This window comes from Podarcis erhardii (genome assembly GCF_964252035.2).
Source record: "Podarcis erhardii genome assembly, chromosome: 7".
Taxonomy (NCBI): domain Eukaryota; kingdom Metazoa; phylum Chordata; class Lepidosauria; order Squamata; family Lacertidae; genus Podarcis; species Podarcis erhardii.
The window spans coordinates 44,356,441-44,372,889 of NC_138511.1; the positions used below are offsets into that span (position 1 = coordinate 44,356,441).

Genomic DNA, 16,449 nt, shown 5'->3' on the forward strand with positions numbered 1-16,449 from the left:
TGGTCCCACCTAACTGAATGGCCTCAGCTGCAAGTTGCCACCTCTCAGCCTCCGGTTCAATGTCACTGACAGGCATGTTTTGATAGCAAACCCAGTAAGGACTGCGGCACATTTGCAAAGTGAATGGAGCAACATGATTTGAATGGTGTCGGGCTGGGAGAGAGAAGCTGCTGTTCCTGCCCCATCCTGGCTTTCCCATCCTGAGAGGGAGAGGAGAGGGGGAGAGAGGGGATGCAACCCTCTGGGTCTAGCTAACTGGATGCCAACAGCAGGTGCCCAGTCTGCCAAGCGGCAACACCAAGTGGCTGACCAGCCATGGTGAGGAAGGTAAGGTAAACTGGACAGTGGACCCCCAAAGTTTCTGAGGCCCCCAAACCTCAATAGGGTACAAGAGGGTGTGTAAGCCTTGGAAGGAGCCTGTGCTGAAGGGGACCCCAGAGACTGAACTAACTCCCTGTCCCTGCTACAAGGGCATTCAGGCACCAGAGGGCCACCACTAGGGAAAACACAAGCTGAGTCCAGCACTTGGCTGAGAGCTTCTGGTTTAAAGCGTGCCTCTTTCCACTGGCACAAAGAGGCCTCCCCAGTTCACAAGGGGACGTACTTAGCTGCTCAATTCGGTCCTGCTCCTTCCTGGCTTCAAAGCAGTTGTGAGAATGCACAGAGTTGCAGGAGGAGAAGCGTGCAGCTGCCCTGATGCTGAGCCAGGCCAAGCCTGTGGATGCTGTGTGCTAAGAAGACCAAAACCCCAAAGCAGCAGCTGGGAGTTAAGGCCACTGGGAAGAAAATGTGCTTTCGGAAGTGAGGGCTGGTTCCACCCTTTCCCAGCAGGTCCTCCTGGCAGCTGGACTTTTGGCTTCATCACATATCCTGGAAGTGTTGTAGAAATGGTTCTGAGTTCCCCCAGCTTCCTTTGGTATAACAAGGTTCCTTTCCCTGGCTGAGACGCTGCCTCCTATCACCCCAGCATTGCTCAAGGCACGTGGCTGAAGAAGGGGAACTTTTTCTCTATTGCTGTGTGCTTCAAGCCGCTCTCCCTTTCCCCAGCAAGGTAGCCTCTTGTTGGTGTGTCCATCGCCACTGGCTTTGTTGAGAAGGTAGCAGCAAAAGGTTCAAAAGTGCCTAAAGGAAACAGGGCTGCAGCCGTCTCCCCTAGACGTGGCATCTGCTGCTTGGTGTTGATGGCAATGCAGAGAAGGTCCTGATGGGCAAATGTAACTCATGGCCGGGGGCTAAGCGAAATGATTTTTACACAACCAGCAAGACTGGCAAATGTCTTGACCTGGGAGGGAGGGAGGGAGGCAGAGGAGGAGGCAGAATGAATGTCTCTTAAGGTCACAAATTGCTTGGAATTTGTGGTTAGTGCAAGAGTGAGTGTTGGCACCTTGGTCTGGCTCTCGTTATTCTTCTTTCGGCTTCTCCACAGTAAGGAAAGTGTCTGCTTTGCTGGCCTGGAGCTCCGAGTCGCTGAGGTGCTTCTTCTCCCGGCCCTGATCACCTTTTGACCTCGTCCAGGATGGGGAGCGCAGGTAGCCAGCCCGGGGGTTAGGGTGGGGGTGGGGGTGCAGACCTATGCCGAGAGAAAGAAAGGCAGGTCGGGACCTGACCAGCACACCTGGTTGCTTCCTCACACCGACAGACCTTTTGTCAGGACTGCCGTATGTCCGGAATTTCCCAGACATATCTGGGGATTTGTCCGCCAAAAATAGCGTCCAGGCAGAATTTTCAGAAATCGTTTAGAATGTTTGGGAAAATCCAGGTATATGACAGCCTACATGGGAAGTGTTGGTTTTTTGTTTTTGTTTTTGCAAATTTCCTGTTTTAAAAAGCTCAAAACTTTCCTTCTTTCTTTCTCTCTCTTTCTTTCTCTCTCTCTCTTTCTTTCTTTCTTGGAGATTTTGCAAAAATCAGGGCTCAGCCACACTTTCGTCTACCCGTATTTTGATTGCATCGTGTACCAACTAATTCCCCCAGGTCTAAGAGTTTCCCCATTGTTCTGTGGCTGTGCCTTGAGAAAAATCCATTGTACCCGTTGACTCAGAAGCTCGGTAAGCAACATCTCTCTTCGGATTTTCCATGCATCTGAGGAGATCCAGTTCAGTGGGTAAGAACTGGTTTTTGCAAGGCACAGCTGCAGAACAATGAGAAAACCTCTCGGACCCTGGGGAATTACCGTATTTTTCCATGTATAACACGCCCCCTATTTTGGGGGACTTCAAATTAAGAAAATGGAAAATGGCAGCCAATCGCCAGCAGCCCTTCTCACAGCCACCAATCACCAGCACTATTGCCACTGAGAATCTCCTGCTCGCAGCTGTGACCAATCGCCCAACCCCACTCTGCACTACCCAAGTATAAGACGAGGGATAATTTTAAAGCTAATGTTTAAATTAAAGACCCTCATCTTATAGATGAAAAAGTACAGTAATCAGGGCAGAATGCAATCAAAATACAAGTCAAGTTTGGACGAGCCCTTCCACATACTGGGTGTCAAAGGCAGCTATCTGAAGCAATGTACAATAAAAACAAAACAAATATCCAAAGCAGATAAAACAACAGCAGAGCAGAAGAGAAGCAGATTAAAACAGTAGCCAACTTAAAATTCTCAGTGAGAAACACAAAGTCCTCCCACTCCGGCGAGGGGAAGCTAGTCATGCGCAGCGCCAGCTCCCAGCTGTGTCCACATCAAAGGACACATCCAGCTAGTTCCGTGGGGCCTTGATGAGCAGCTCACATGGGTCTCCCTTGCTGTACTTGCGGCCTGTGCAGCCAATACATTTTGCAAGGCCTGCTCAAAATCAAATAGGCTCCCTTTCCAGACACAGCCTCCCAGTGAAAGAGGGAGGACTTTGAGCCCCGCATTTTCTGTGAAGAAGTAGAACAGAGGTGTGGGATCCACTGGGTGTTTTTGGCAGATCCCCTGAGAGTCTGCTCGCCTCATTCTGTGTGATCCATGCACATGATGGCCAATAATAACAAATCAAAAAGCCAACCTGCAGCCTGGATTTCCCTCCCTGCCTCTTCTTGTCTGCTGAGAGTGCAGGGAACTCTCCTCATTAATTCCACTCACACTTTCCCACCAAGGAGGCTGATCTGCATTTCCACTCCATCTGTGTCACTGGGATGCAGCTGCTGCCTCCGTAGACACCATCGCAGACACCCTCTTCATACCCCTCTCAGCACAGCTGCTCATCGTGCCATTGCTCTGGGAGGGGCAGGAGAAGAGGGCCTGTAATCATGGGATGGGGAGCCCTCCCTCCTCCCTACACACACAGCGCACAAGCCCTCCCTAGAGCAATAGCTTGCGCATCATCCTCAAGCAGATAATGAGGACATCATTACTCAGAGGAGAACCAGCTTGCCCCAGGGAGAAGCTTGATATTTTCCACAATCAAAGAGAACATCCTCTAAGCCAAAGTGTCTCCTTTTCTGAGACACCTGTCAAATGCTATCTGTTTTCTGAGACTCTTGGCACAGCTGGGCTGCTTAATGAGGCGCACACACACCCCTACCGGCATGCTTGATTAAGCAGATTTCACACTGTCACTCCATGCTTGGGTTCCTTATCATCACAGGTGGGGTTGATTGGCTCAGGTGACCTTTCTGCCGCAGCAGCTCTGCCTGGGGTGATGTGCAAGCCCCACAAGGCAGTTGCCAGGCACTCTTCCCCCTGCCACTGCCCTAGTCTTTGTGCCCTAGATCTTGCCTAGCTGATTAAAAGCATCTTACTCTGTTTGCAATCCTGTTGCCACTTAACTGGGAGTAAGCACCATAGAACTCAGTGGGACTTACCTCTGGCTAGAGATGGATAAGATTACGCTGCAAGACTTGGGCCTCATAGACTCACTCTTGTGCACTGAACATCAACAGTTTTTAAAAAGTAATTTTGAGAATTAGATGCATGACGAAAAGGAAAAAGGAAATTAGGGCACCTGAGTACAGAAACATATTTTGCGGAGCCATAAGGCACCATACAGAGTTGCCATTTTGCAATTGAATATGCTTCAGGTTGGAAGGCAACAGATCTCAGGGCATACATCTGATGCTTAGGCCCTTTGTGGCATCATGTCTGAACTGCTTCTTGTTAAACTTAAAGCCTGGGGAGGGGAACAACAGACCAGAATTATACTGAAATCAATAAAATCCTATTGAATGGGGTAACAGCATTAATCCCAACCAGCAGGAACTATGGTATAAAAAGGAAAGCATTCTAAGAAGCTGCAGAAACGGCAACTTTGTTTGTGGTTTGAAAATTTTCTAGGATCAAAACTGGAGAGCAGAGTCGCCTCTCGAGATATGCTTCTCCTAAGTAATCTCACACTTGCAAGTGAGATTACTAGAGGGTGAGATTACTAGAGGCTGACCCCCCCCCCCCAGGATAAGGCACTTGCTTAGCTGCTTTGTAAAGCCAATTTATGTGACACTGCCTCTGCCCACATGCCTAGCAGGATGAGTGCCACATTGATCATTAGATCTGCAGCCGTTGGCTCGACCCACCAGTCTCATCTTGTGCTCTTTTGTCAAGGATGATAGGAGTTGTAGTCCAGCAACATTTCAAGGGCCACAGCTTGCTGATCCCTCTTTTGAATCCCAACATGTTTCTCCCCCAACCTTTGGAGCTATCTTAGGTCTATGCAGATGTATGCAGTTGGAATTGACTAATTAGTTCCTCCATTTTAAAGCTTGCATAATTAATTGGTTTACGATTAAATCGAGCAACCACACTTACCAGCAGGGGATTCATTGCCTGTGTTCTCATCATCAGAGTCAGCAAAGACCTCCGCTAGCTCCTGGTCAGACATGTCTGTAAGCTCAGTTAGGTCCAGAAGGTCAAAGTGCACCTCGAGGGAGGAGACACTGCTCAAAGGTTCTGTGGAGACAAGATGTCAGTGAGAACCATGACCAGTTAGGCAGTGTGGGAACAGACGAGAAGGCCCTCTGATAGGGTCAGTTGTCCTGGACTCGGACATGCCCTCCCCACACTGCAGATGGTCTGCAGATGGTCTGCAGACTGAGGCTGGAGAGGGAACACTGGCGAGTTAATGGCAGAGGCAAGATTTGAGCCAGGGACTTTCCTGATTCCGTAGCTCAGCCTTTTAGCCTCTGCACTTTAAATGAATGCAAAGTATGCTTCTTATTTGCGGTAAGCTCCCAGGTGGACCTTTCTGCAGCTCTCAGGAGATGCAGCTGTAAGGGAGTCCAGGGTCTCAGGGGGAGTTGCTGAGCTGGGCTAGGGGCCCAAACAGGTCTTTGCCTTCTCCTACAGCCAGCAGAGAGCCAACTCCTTCCTTCCAGGTTTTACTTACGCCTGCGCTCCGCAACCTGCAGCAGCCCAGAAGTGGGGATTGGGATCCCTCCTTCTTCCTCAGCAGGGGGGCTGTGGGGCTCTTCCACCAGTCCATGTATGGGTACAATAATGGGGGCCAGCCGCTCTGGCGTTTGGGCCCCTTTAATCAGCTCTGAAACGACAAAGGATTGCATCTGCTTACAGGAGACATGGTAGGAGAGCAGAGGGAGAATCACTGCGCAGGCCTGATCAGACCCACCCGGCATCAGCATCCCTTTTCAGTTCAGGTGGATACAGTTAGGCTTGTTGGCCAACAGGTAGGAGAGGCCTGTTTCCCATACAAGCCCCCCCCCCCCAATTGGCAGGAAGGAAACTGAGCGGGACTGCCCTTTGTTTCTGCAGCGAATTCTGGGAACAGACCCCTAAACTGACCACCAGCCTGGATGGCTACTAGCCACGATGGTTCTGCCTCCACAGTCGGAGGCTGTAATGCTTCTGAAGACCACTTGCTGGGTGCTATTGTGAGGCATCTAATCATAAGCCTGCATTTTTATCAAAGCTTCTATATGTTTAATCAGGGCTTGCATTTTAAAATAAGCTTAAAGATTTTCAAATGTTTCATGCCAGGCAAAAGACCAGCTGCCTAAAAGGCCTTGGCAATGTTTTTCCTCCTAGGAAAGGGGCCCCCTGATTTATAGCAGAAAAACAATTCTCAAAGTCATAAAAAAGGGAGTTACAGACCTGACCTTGCATGTTGCAAAGTACTAAATTAAGGGTGGATAAATGGGTAAAATAACACCATTTGCCTCCCAGTAAAATGAGCCATATCTTCTTCCTAAGGTTGAAAGGCCAAGAGCAATGGAGAAGCATCTAGCTGGCTGTGAAAGGAGGGGTGTAAACTGAAGAGGCTTCTTTTAAAGCTGTTTTTTACTGAGTTCCTTTTTTACTTTATTCCTTTTAAAAGGCTACCTATGATAATGTATGAAATATATTAGCTTAAATATATTGGCTTAAATGTAATTATGCAAAGGATTTAAGAAATGCTAGATTCTTATTTCATAGAGTCATATTGCAATAGGAGACCAGAGGGGCAAATGAGCCCAGCCTCCTGCCAGACAGGAGACGCCATCGAGCACTCCTGATATATAGTTGTCAGGCCTTTTTGTTTAGAAACCATCAAATGAAGGAGATCTTTCAATGTTGATGTGAACTCAAGATCCTTGACATCTGTTGAAGATAAAAATTTAAGATTAACCATCTGTTTTAGAAGGCAATAGGGCAAGGAGGGCAAGAGGTGAGCTGGTAATTAAGATTCCTTGTTGAGACATATGTAAGATATATTACTACTTATTTGTCATTTATAGATGTAACAATATATAGCTCTTTGTGTTCCATAAAAGGGCGAGGAAATGGGTGTATCTCTTGTGATTGGTTCTAGCAAACAGCCAATAGGAATTTCAACTAGGCTGATTGGACAGAGGCAGCCAAAGGAGGAGCAAGGGGGCTGGATTAAGGAAATATAAGTGCTGGCCAGAATGGCAGGAGGCCAGGCCAGAGCTTGGTAACCATGTACCACTGAGCCTCTCATTTATTTGTCTGACAAATAAATTATTATTTTAATTTCTCTATTGCTGCGTTGAATATTTCATTCCAGCTAAGCGTTACCCACAAGCAGGGTGCTACAATTGCACTCAGGTTCTGCTTGAGGGTTTCCCACAGGCACCTCATTGGCCACTGTGAGAACAGGATGATGGACAGGCTTTTCTAATGCTTCTCTGTCCTTAAACTCCAGCTCCTTATCCAGGCCACTCCTGCAACTTATTCATGGCAGATGAGAAACCAAGGAACAACTTCCACCTCCCGCTTCTACCAAAGCTCAGATGTTGGGTCACCATTCGGCTGAGCTACAGCATTCCTCTTTTCTTTGGCTCTCCATTTTTGCATTTCTTCACCCTCCTGTGCTGAATTTGGCTGCAAGGATTAATCCAGCCTGCCGCGTCAACCATGTCTAGCTGCAACTTGGCTGTCTCCCCCGTGTGTGTGTGTGTGTGTGTGTGTGTGTTTTATTCCCTCCTTGCATCTAGCAGAGACTGGCACCATGTCAAAAGCGTCTCCCACGGTTCTGCCACTTAAACTTCAGCTTAAGATATTTGCTGTTGCTCTTCCTGCAGGTTCCTCCTGCAGCCTCACTCCTTAATAGCTTTCTGTTCGGCTCCAAGCCCTTAACCAAGCCTCTGCCAACCAAAGGCCTTCCAGATTCATGGATGGTAAGTCTGTCAGTGGCTCCTAGCCACGATGGCCATGCTCTGCCTCCACAGTCAGAGGCAACCTGCTTCTGAACAGCAGTTGCTGGGAATCAAAGTGAGGAGAGGGCTCTTGGGCTCAGCTCCTGCTTGAGGGTTCCCCACTGACATCTGGGTAGCTACTATGAGAAAAGGACGCCTGGCTGTACATCCATACATATAAAATTTCCTATGGAAATCTGTGCCCTCTTTTTTACGTAATTGGAATGCCAACCTGCAATACCCCTGTGGTCTTTGTCCTCTCATCTTCCCTTCCCATTTCCCTCTTTATGTGGCTCCCGTTCAGGCCAAGCCAAGCCACACAGATGCACCTCTGCGGGCTCATGGTCTTAGAATCATATAATTGTAGAGTTGGAAGGGACCCGGAGGAACATCTAAGTCCCACCCCCTGCAATGCAGGAATAGGCAGCTGTCCTATACTAAGGTTACCAGATTTTTAAAATGAATCCGGAGACACTTATTGTTTGCTATGTACATGTGAATGCTGAGAAAGCTGTAAATCTGGGGGCTGTCCCCGGGAAACGGGGACATCTCGTAACCTTATCCTATACAGGGATCGAACCTGCAGCCTTGGCATTATCAGCACCATGCTCTAACCAACTGAGATATCCAGGCTTCAAAGCATCATTGTGCAGCTTTCTTCTAGGATGGGCACCCCAAACTGAAAAAGGGGGTAAATGAGCAAAGCTGCACAATCTGCCGCAAGAGGCTCTTTGCAGCTGTGAGGCTATTAACAAAGGGGCTGTGTTTGCAAAGGCAGACACCTGATACACCCCTCCCTAGCCCTTGTTTCCTTCCTTCTCCTTGCCCTTTCTTCTGTTTGCTCAGCCTTGGATGAAGAGCTCATCCAGGAAAGGGGGAGGGGCCTTATCTCCCCCTTCCCCAGTATTAAGCACCCCCTGCCTCATAACTCTAAAAGGACTCCTAGAGCTACCCAGAGAGATGTGGGACAAAACAGGAAGCGCAGCAGCTGGCTTTGCCTGAAGAGTGGCAAAGGAAGAAAGGTTGGCACTTTCTCCCAGGGCAATTTACAGATGGGTACCAAGAACCTGGGGCTCCTGCTAAGGAACCAGCTGCTGCTGGGAGTTGCAATGACAAAAGACTGGTCTGTTTGAGAGCAGGGTGGCAGGCAGACCCAGAACAAAGCCTGGTCTGTCAGGAGGGAGGAAGATGCCACCAGAGCCACTGTCCTGACTGTGAGCCATGGGCTGTGTGTGCTCAGATGTCTCCCCACTGACCCCCTACTCCATGGCCATCAGTTTTGTACCCAAGGGGTAGAAGACATGCCAGCAGCCTTGGCTTCGGTATGTGCAGGTAATCCCAGCAATGCAATTGCACAAGAGTCTAGAATAGTCACACAATGAGAGACTCTGAGCCAGCAGCTTTCCCCAACCTGATTCCCTCCAGCTGTTTTGGTGTATGATTTCCATCAGCAGCACTGGCTGGGGATGATGAGAATTGTGGTCCAAAACAGCTGGAGGGCACCAGGTTGGGGAAGGCTCCTGTAGTAAATCCTATTCTTTGGTGTTCCCTGTAGGTCATAGCTCTGGTCTCCCCAGATGCTCTGATGAGACGTTCACTTTGCCCAGTGTTGGCAGCTAAGTCAGGGGCTTGTTGTGGTACACATGACCCTCCCCAGGAGCTAGGACTTTGCATGTGTGCCCCCTCTCCCTCTTTACATCATGGCTGGTGCCAGAAAGGCTGTGTCTGCACAGTCCACTCATATAAAGGGCTCAGCTAGAGAGACACAGAAAAGCAGAACCTCTGAGCTTGGGAAATCACTCTCCGCCTCATCCATTGTGCCAAGGCCACACACAGGCACTGCCCCAGCACTGTGCCAGCTATCAGGCAACTGGCACCCTACAACAGGGGCACATGAGGTTTGTGCTACAAATGATTGGCAGGCTGGGTCCTACCCGCTCATTCACAGGCAGGATGTTGGTGCTGTTACCCAGAACATAAATGCAAATCCCAGCTAGCTAAGCATGCATGTTGATGTGCTGGCAGGACCCATGGTCAACGCTGCTCTCGTTTTTCACATCACTCTCCCCCACAAAACTACCCTCCTCCAGCACTTGTGTCCTGAATTTGAGTCCTCCAACGTACCCTTACATGATTGCAAGTGTGCGTGTATATGTGCACTTACAGAATTTTGCTGTAGCATCCCTGCACATCACGCTGGAAAAACAAAGTGCTCTTTAATTTCCATGCCTCCTCCTCTCATCCACAGATGTGCAGCAGCAGCGCAATGTGCCCAGCAGGAGGAGGGTGGGGGAGTTGGGCATTGATTCCCAATAGAGATGTACTAGCAGCACTGAATGAAGCGAGGGGCAATATTCCCTAATGGACTGGAGCTAAGGGGAGAGGGAGCCCACAGCCCTTGCTTGCTCCAGGGGCAATGAAACTATTAGCATTGAGCAGAGAGAACAAGAAGTCTCCATTTAGCCAGCTCAAAGCAAGGGCAGTGAAAGGGGGAATTTCAGTGAGAGCAACATCTTCTTTTCCTGAGCTGCTGACAACATTTGGGGTTTGAGAATGCCTCCCAAACTACGTTGTGAGCAATCAAGCCATGGATCCAAAGCTGCTGCTGCTGCTTCTTTGCTAGTTCTGCAGTCAGCATGCTCTGATCTATTTGATTGGGATGATGGGGCCCTGGGGAATACATGGACTAGTGTGGGTAACAATCTGGTTGTTTTTTAACCTAAGAGTCATGAAGGGGCTTTGGGGGTGCAGCACTGCCAGCAGAGGTGATGCTCATTTCAAAGGAGGCCCCCAACATCCAAGAGCATCCACTGTCCTTTTCCAACAGTAGAGACAGAACAAACACGCTTTTCTCCTAGCCCAAACAGAGCTGTTTATTTAACTGTGTCTGGATTCTGTCCAAACTCTTTGCATTTCATCCAACCCATTCTACAGGTTGCAGAACTCCTTGCTGAGTCAGAATTGCCTGTTTAACCTGCAGCAGCTCGTGGTGATCAGCAGATTCCACCTTACAAACAGCTCCAGAAAAGAGAAGTACCAGGGCTACGGTTTGTCTTGAAACTCACCCCCATTGGTTGGTTGATTTTGCTGGTTAATTTTCTGCGTACATATGTAGTCTGCTTTCCTGGTAAAGTGGCCACCAATGCAACCATTTAAAATCATCTTAATAACCAAACTAAACAAAATTAAGACAGATGTTTAACCAGCTAAGTATTTGGGGATTTGCTGCATCCCAGTGGTAAACAAAATATTCTCTGCACATGTTCAGAGGTGCTGAACATGTTCCTCATTCTGCAGCTGAAACCTGGCATGGGAACCATTTTCTGGGCATATCTGGAATTTTGAGGGCGTGCCAATGCCTCTTATCCCGTCTCTCCCTAGAACATCCCCCATCCCGAGAGACAGAAAGAGTGAAAATGCTCACACGCACACATATGCGTTCTGCTTTTCCAAAGGATCTAAATAAAATACGTAATCTGAGCCTTGAAAAACATATAGAAGTGAAAGAGGATGTGGGAAAGAGCAACATTCTTCCAACTTCCTCCTTTAGTGCTATAGCTATACACTTTTCAAGGGGAGAAAGTAGGACCACCCCCCTCACAACTTTACAGGCAATAAGACATTGAATGTGGGTGGGTAGGCCAAAAGCCTTTGTGGACACCCAAGCAAGACCTCAAGGGTGCCATTGTGCTCATGGGTGCCAAGTTGCCAACTCTTGGCTTGTGTACGTGTATTATTATATAGATTCACATGTTATTCCAGTCTAGGGGAAAGGACAACAATTCCCCCCAACTCTTCTTGCTGAGCAGAAGTTGCCAGTCTGAGTCAGGATCCTCTTTTCTTCTTTACAGTATTGACTCATCCTTAAGCCTTGGTTCCTTTTTGAAATATCACTGATATGCTTTTGGTTGGCTCAAAACAAACACAGTAGCCCAGACTCAGGAGGTCACTAGTAACAGCCACATCTAAATGTCAGATTTATTTCTCTAAAGGAGGATATGCACTGTTAATAAGGAAATTTTCCTGCTGCTGGGGGTGGGGGTGGGGCAGGAAAGAAGGGACATGCTGTGTTAAAGGGTCTTATTTCTGCTTGCTCCCCAATGGAGCACCATAATGCAAAAATCATTCCTTCATAGCGCGTTTCTATCTCTAACAAAAGAGTTTTAGATAAGGTTTTGTATTCTCATGTGCCTGCTGCTTTTATGATCTCTTCTGCTTCCTCTGAAATGAATGCATATCCTTCCCCATCTACCCCACCAGTCTCCATCTCCCTTCCCTCCCTCTGTTGCCTCTTCTGTGTCAGAAATGTAGGCTGCAAAGCAGGGGCAGGGACAACCTGCGGCTCTCAGGCTCATTGCAAAAACGCTCTGCAAGCCATCAGTTCAAGCCTCTGACAAGAGGGATCTGTTCCTCCCCTGGCAGTCTGCTGGGTGGAGAGGGAGAGGAAGCAAGAAGAGGGGTGTCAGAAAGAGAGAGGAGGGGTGTCAGAAAAAGACGAGGGGGGGAGGAGGATGTCAAAAAGACAGAGAGAACAAAGGGTGCCAGAAAGAGACAGTGGTAGGCAGGGGAGGGGGAGAAGGGGCTGCTGGAGACAGGGAGAGGTGGAGAAGAAGGGGTGCCTAAAAGTGAGAGAGAAAATAGGCAGCAGTGGAAAAAATGGATAGCAAAAACAAAGAAAAGGAAATGTCACTGCCCATTTTTGACCCTAGCCCCACCCACTGCTGTTATCTGTTTTGCCAACCAACAGTATGTAAACCCTACAGATCACCCTATGGAAGGAGGCCCTTGCCTTGATAGAGAGAGAAAAGTTCTTTGCTGCTCCTGCCAATGAATGCCTGGACTCCTCCTGCTCAATAGATTCCTCACCTATCTGTGCCAATAGGAGGCTGGTCTGCGCCAGCCCTTGTGTATGTAAAGTGGCCCCCGAGGGCTGGACTCCAACAGGAGAGGTTCTGCTAACTCCAACTATACTAGAGCCATCCCTGGGTGTCAGATGAAATGCCTCTGGCCAGATCTTGGAATCAGGTTTGAAAATGTGTGCGTGTTTAAATGTTAAAATCGTGCCAATGCATTATAAGGCATTAATGTTAAGCATCTGCTTGCCAGATTCAGAAATTGCATCCTTCTTCTGAGGCTCCTAAATCTGACAGCATCCCTAACGGAAAATGTTGAGAAGGAATCCAATTAGGAGAATTTGCTGGTGACTGTTGAGTTGGAAGGACTGGAGCTGTCTGGGGAAATCACCCCAGCTGCTCTGCGCTGGCTGCCCCTTCCCCCTGCAGCCCCCTCCCCAATCTACATCCTCCCCCCAAAAAGGAGGGAGCCTGCCTGCTTCTCTCAACTCCCATCATCTCAGCTCCTCTCCCAGCCTGCCCCCTCCAGCAGAAGGAAGGGGGCTTGGAGGAGGGGTGTGTGTGTGGAGATTCTCACAACTGCTGCTGACTCATATTACGTGAAAGGCGCTCCAGGTCACCGGGCCTGGACTGATGGAAGCTGCGCGTTTGGTACGGGGAATAAACGGCTGGCTGCGGATACTCAAAGCAAGAGCTGCCAGGAATCAGGCCAGTCAGAGATGGAAGCCTTTCCATAAATGTGTATGGGGTGGAGTGAGGGGAGGAGGAAGAGAGCAGGGGCCTGAATGAAATTCACGCTTTATCTCTCCAATACTATTCAGCACCCCTTCCCGCCCCCTGCTGGTGGCCAAGAGAGTTGGGGTAAAAGGGCAAGACACGCATCAATCAGCAGCTCAAGCCCTGGGGAGGGTGCTGGTTGAGTTTATTCAGCGAAAAGAGCACATGCTCAAGGGCGCTCTTGTGCGAGGCCTGTAATTAAAAACAAGCAAAGCCCAGCGGGGTCCTGGGCCAACTCGCCTCATCCTGAGCCTTTGTGAAGCACAAGGGGGCCCTTGTTGCGGGTTCCGATGCTGGGCCTGTCTCGGCATCTTCCCAGCGGCAGAGCAGCAGCGAGGAGGCGCTTCCCTCCGGCGGCGGAGCCCCAGCCTGCCCGCGGGGTTGCCCTAGTCAGGGGAAGGTGGCAGGGCATCGGGCTGCTGGGCTGCCTTTCCTCGCCTGCTGGGCTCCAGATGTGGAACAGGGACGATACCCTCGAGGGAGGGGTGCCCCAGCTGGGGCAGCTGAGAGACCTTCTGCCTGCTTCTAGGAGGGATAGGGAAGAGATCTTTCTCCAGCTTGGAGCAAAGTGGAGAGGGCGCACACTACTTGCCCTGGGCAAGACCCCTGGAACTGCTGCCTCCCTCCCGCTCCACTCAAAGCAGCCGGCCAGGCTACTTGCAGCCCCAAGTGCCAAGCAGGCGCCCCGCAAGGCAGCCAGCTCCGCCGGGCCCTCCAAGTAGGCATCACCCCGGAGCCTCTTGCAAAGCGGCAATGGACAAACGCGCCCAAAGGCGACCTCCCCACCGCGCCCAAGGCAGCCACACCCTCCCCGGCCCCGAGGTCCAGGCTCCACTCCGGGAGCATTCCGGTCACACCCCACTGCGCGCCCCATCCATCCTCTGCGGACACACTCCGCGGCGCCTCGCCTAAGTTGGGGGCGCGCGGATCCCCAAGGCGCCCTCCGCCCGAGTCACCACCAACTAGCCACTGGCCGGGTGATCCCTATGATTTGCGGCCGGGGACTGGTCAGTCCACTTGGGGACCCTTCCTGGCCAGCGCGGGGAGGGAGAGGATGGCGGCCCCGTCCAACTGCCCCCTCGGAGTGTCCGAGGCGCCCTCCTGCCCGTCCGGACAGCTCCTGCGCAGCAGCGCCCGCTGCAGGCGAGACGGAGCCCCTCACCGCAGCATCGGGGCGGCGGCCCCACTTGCTCCAGTGATCCACCAAGCTAGGGAGCGAGGGCGCCCGCTAGGGCTGCGTCCCCCGTCGCGAGCGGCGCACTTACCCGGGGTGGCGGCCCCTCCCGGCCCCTCCATGTGTCCGGGCTGCTGCAGCCGCTGCGCTCGTGCGCTCCTCCGCCTGACGAGCCGTCGCCGCCTCCGTGCGCGCTGCTCTGGTCACTGCACCAGCCGCGCCAGCAGCCCGAGCGCTCATCGCCGGGGAGGAGCAGGAGCGGGCCCGGCCGGCCGGCCGGTTCGGGCGGGGGGGCGAGGCAGGAAGGCAGGCGCAGCAGAGCAGCAGCGGCCGCGGCAGCCCCCCACCTCGGCCGTCGAGGAGCGCCGCTAGGCACTGGCCGAGGGGAGGGGACGGGGGCGGGCTGCGCGGGAGGCGGCCGCGCCAGCGAGCGAATGGCTCGCCCGCCGGTCCGCACCACCGGCTCACCCAGCGGGCTGCTGGGCTGACTTGGGCGTTCGGCTCCCTCCGGAACCTTTTCCGACCGCCTCGCGAAATCGGAGCCCTGGAACGTCGAAAAGCTGAGCGCCTCTGAGCACGTGCAGAGTTCCCGGCGCAATCCGCATCCCGCTGAAGTCAGGGGAAGAGACCTTCTGGATGGCAGGCTTGCAGCTGGGCTGCTGGACCCATGGCCAGGGAGAAGCAGAGACGGAGGCCTCCTTCAGAGAGGCGGGGAGAGGGCGCTGCGCGGCCTTCACTCCTTTCTTGTGAGGACCCCGGAGACAGCACTGGGTGAAGACAGCCCTTGGTCTCACCCAGAACCTTAGCCTTGTTTTGACATTCTTATGGAGAAGTCTGTTGCTAAGAACGAAAAACCTCCAGTTTCAGGGACAGTCTACCAGAGCATTTCAGTTGCTGGGTGGGGCAACAGCAGAGGAGGGCTGGGAGTTGTGGGTTTGAGGGTGGAACGAAGATGATGCCTGTGGGCATCAGACTGAGCACTGCAAGAAATTCATAAAGAATAAGGCTGTCCAGGACTGCTGATTATGATGGCCTGTACAGGATCAGATGCAGCTGATAGGAGTCACAGGTGAGGAGACAGCTCCTGTTGTACTTAAGTTCCACTTCTGGGCTTCCCATTGGGGCACCTGGCTGGCCACTGTGAGAACAGGGTGTGGGAGTAGATGGGCCTCCAGCAAGGCTCCTATTACGAATTTACTGCACCCCCAATAAATCTTTGGACTCCCTAGGACAGCACCACTTCTCTGTGTAGACATTAAAACCCGCCTGTCTCCCACCAGGCTCAGTATCCCTGGGGAACCAGCAAGCCCAGATGGAAATTTGCTTTTCTGTTTTTTCTGGAAGAGCCACAGAGAAGCTTCTTTCTCATCAGTCATACTTTGCACCTCCCATGTCCCCAGCGGGGAATGGAGGGAAGCTGGCTGCCAGCTGAGCTGCACTAGGCTTTTATTCCAGTCTCTGGCTACAAAACCTCCATTTTCTTTATCCCACCCCACTCTACTCCACCCCACCCCCAAGCAAGAGCTTCTAAAAACAGATCCAAGCGGAAAGCCCCAATTAAGCAATGCCAACAGGAGAAACCCCCTGGCTGTTGTCTTCCTGGAACAAGGTATCCGTGCAGGACCGAAGCAGAAGGCAGAAGTCTAAACACTGCTCTAGCAGGCTTAGGGTGAAAGCGAATAGTGGGAATCAATGTGCCATAGGCAATGCATGGCATCCTAAGCTAGGCAACTGGGTCCCAATGTTTCCTGGAATCCAGCCTCTATCAGAAATCCTTTAGTTCCACCATAGAATAAATACAAATCAAATAACTCAGTGAAATAATGGTTGATTAGTTGACCCTGCAGGTGCACTCTGCACACTGTCAGAAGTGCTCTCCACATAGCTGTGTGAAGCAGCAGGTCACCCTTTTTCACTGGTGGGGTCACTTTGCTTGCTTACCCGTTTCCTTCCTTCTCACCACATGAATCTCAACAAATGTTACTCGCTTAGGGTCAAGACCAGCCTCCCCCAGCTTGGATCCTCTAGATATTTTGACCTGCAACTCCTGTCAACTCCAGCCAGCACAGCTGT

At 51.2% G+C, this 16,449-nt stretch overlaps 1 protein-coding gene across 1 annotated transcript; it reads right to left on the bottom strand.

The window, feature by feature from the left end:
* Positions 1 to 1,288: 1,288 nt before the first annotated feature.
* On the bottom strand, positions 1,289 to 14,619 carry DBNDD1 (dysbindin domain containing 1). The gene is made up of 4 exons (XM_081872405.1): positions 14,468 to 14,619; positions 5,307 to 5,459; positions 4,730 to 4,870; positions 1,289 to 1,570 (listed from the first exon to the last, which is right to left on the bottom strand). Exons 1-4 carry the CDS (start codon positions 14,496 to 14,498, stop codon positions 1,401 to 1,403), a joined length of 495 nt encoding a protein of 164 aa, XP_081728531.1. The 5' UTR covers positions 14,499 to 14,619; the 3' UTR covers positions 1,289 to 1,400.
* Between the last annotated feature and the right edge of the window lie 1,830 nt (positions 14,620 to 16,449).

Excerpts from the sequence above, each read along its gene's own strand:
- DBNDD1 (XM_081872405.1), bottom strand. The coding sequence starts at position 14,498 with ATGGAGGGGCCGGGAGGGGCCGCCACCCCGG. Across the intron at positions 5,460-14,467 it reads GGGAGGGGCCGCCACCCCGG|AGCTGATTAAAGGGGCCCAA; the intron begins GTAAGTGCGCCG and ends TTGTCGTTTCAG. Across the intron at positions 1,571-4,729 it reads AGGCAATGAATCCCCTGCTG|GTCTGCACCCCCACCCCCAC; the intron begins GTAAGTGTGGTT and ends CTCTCGGCATAG.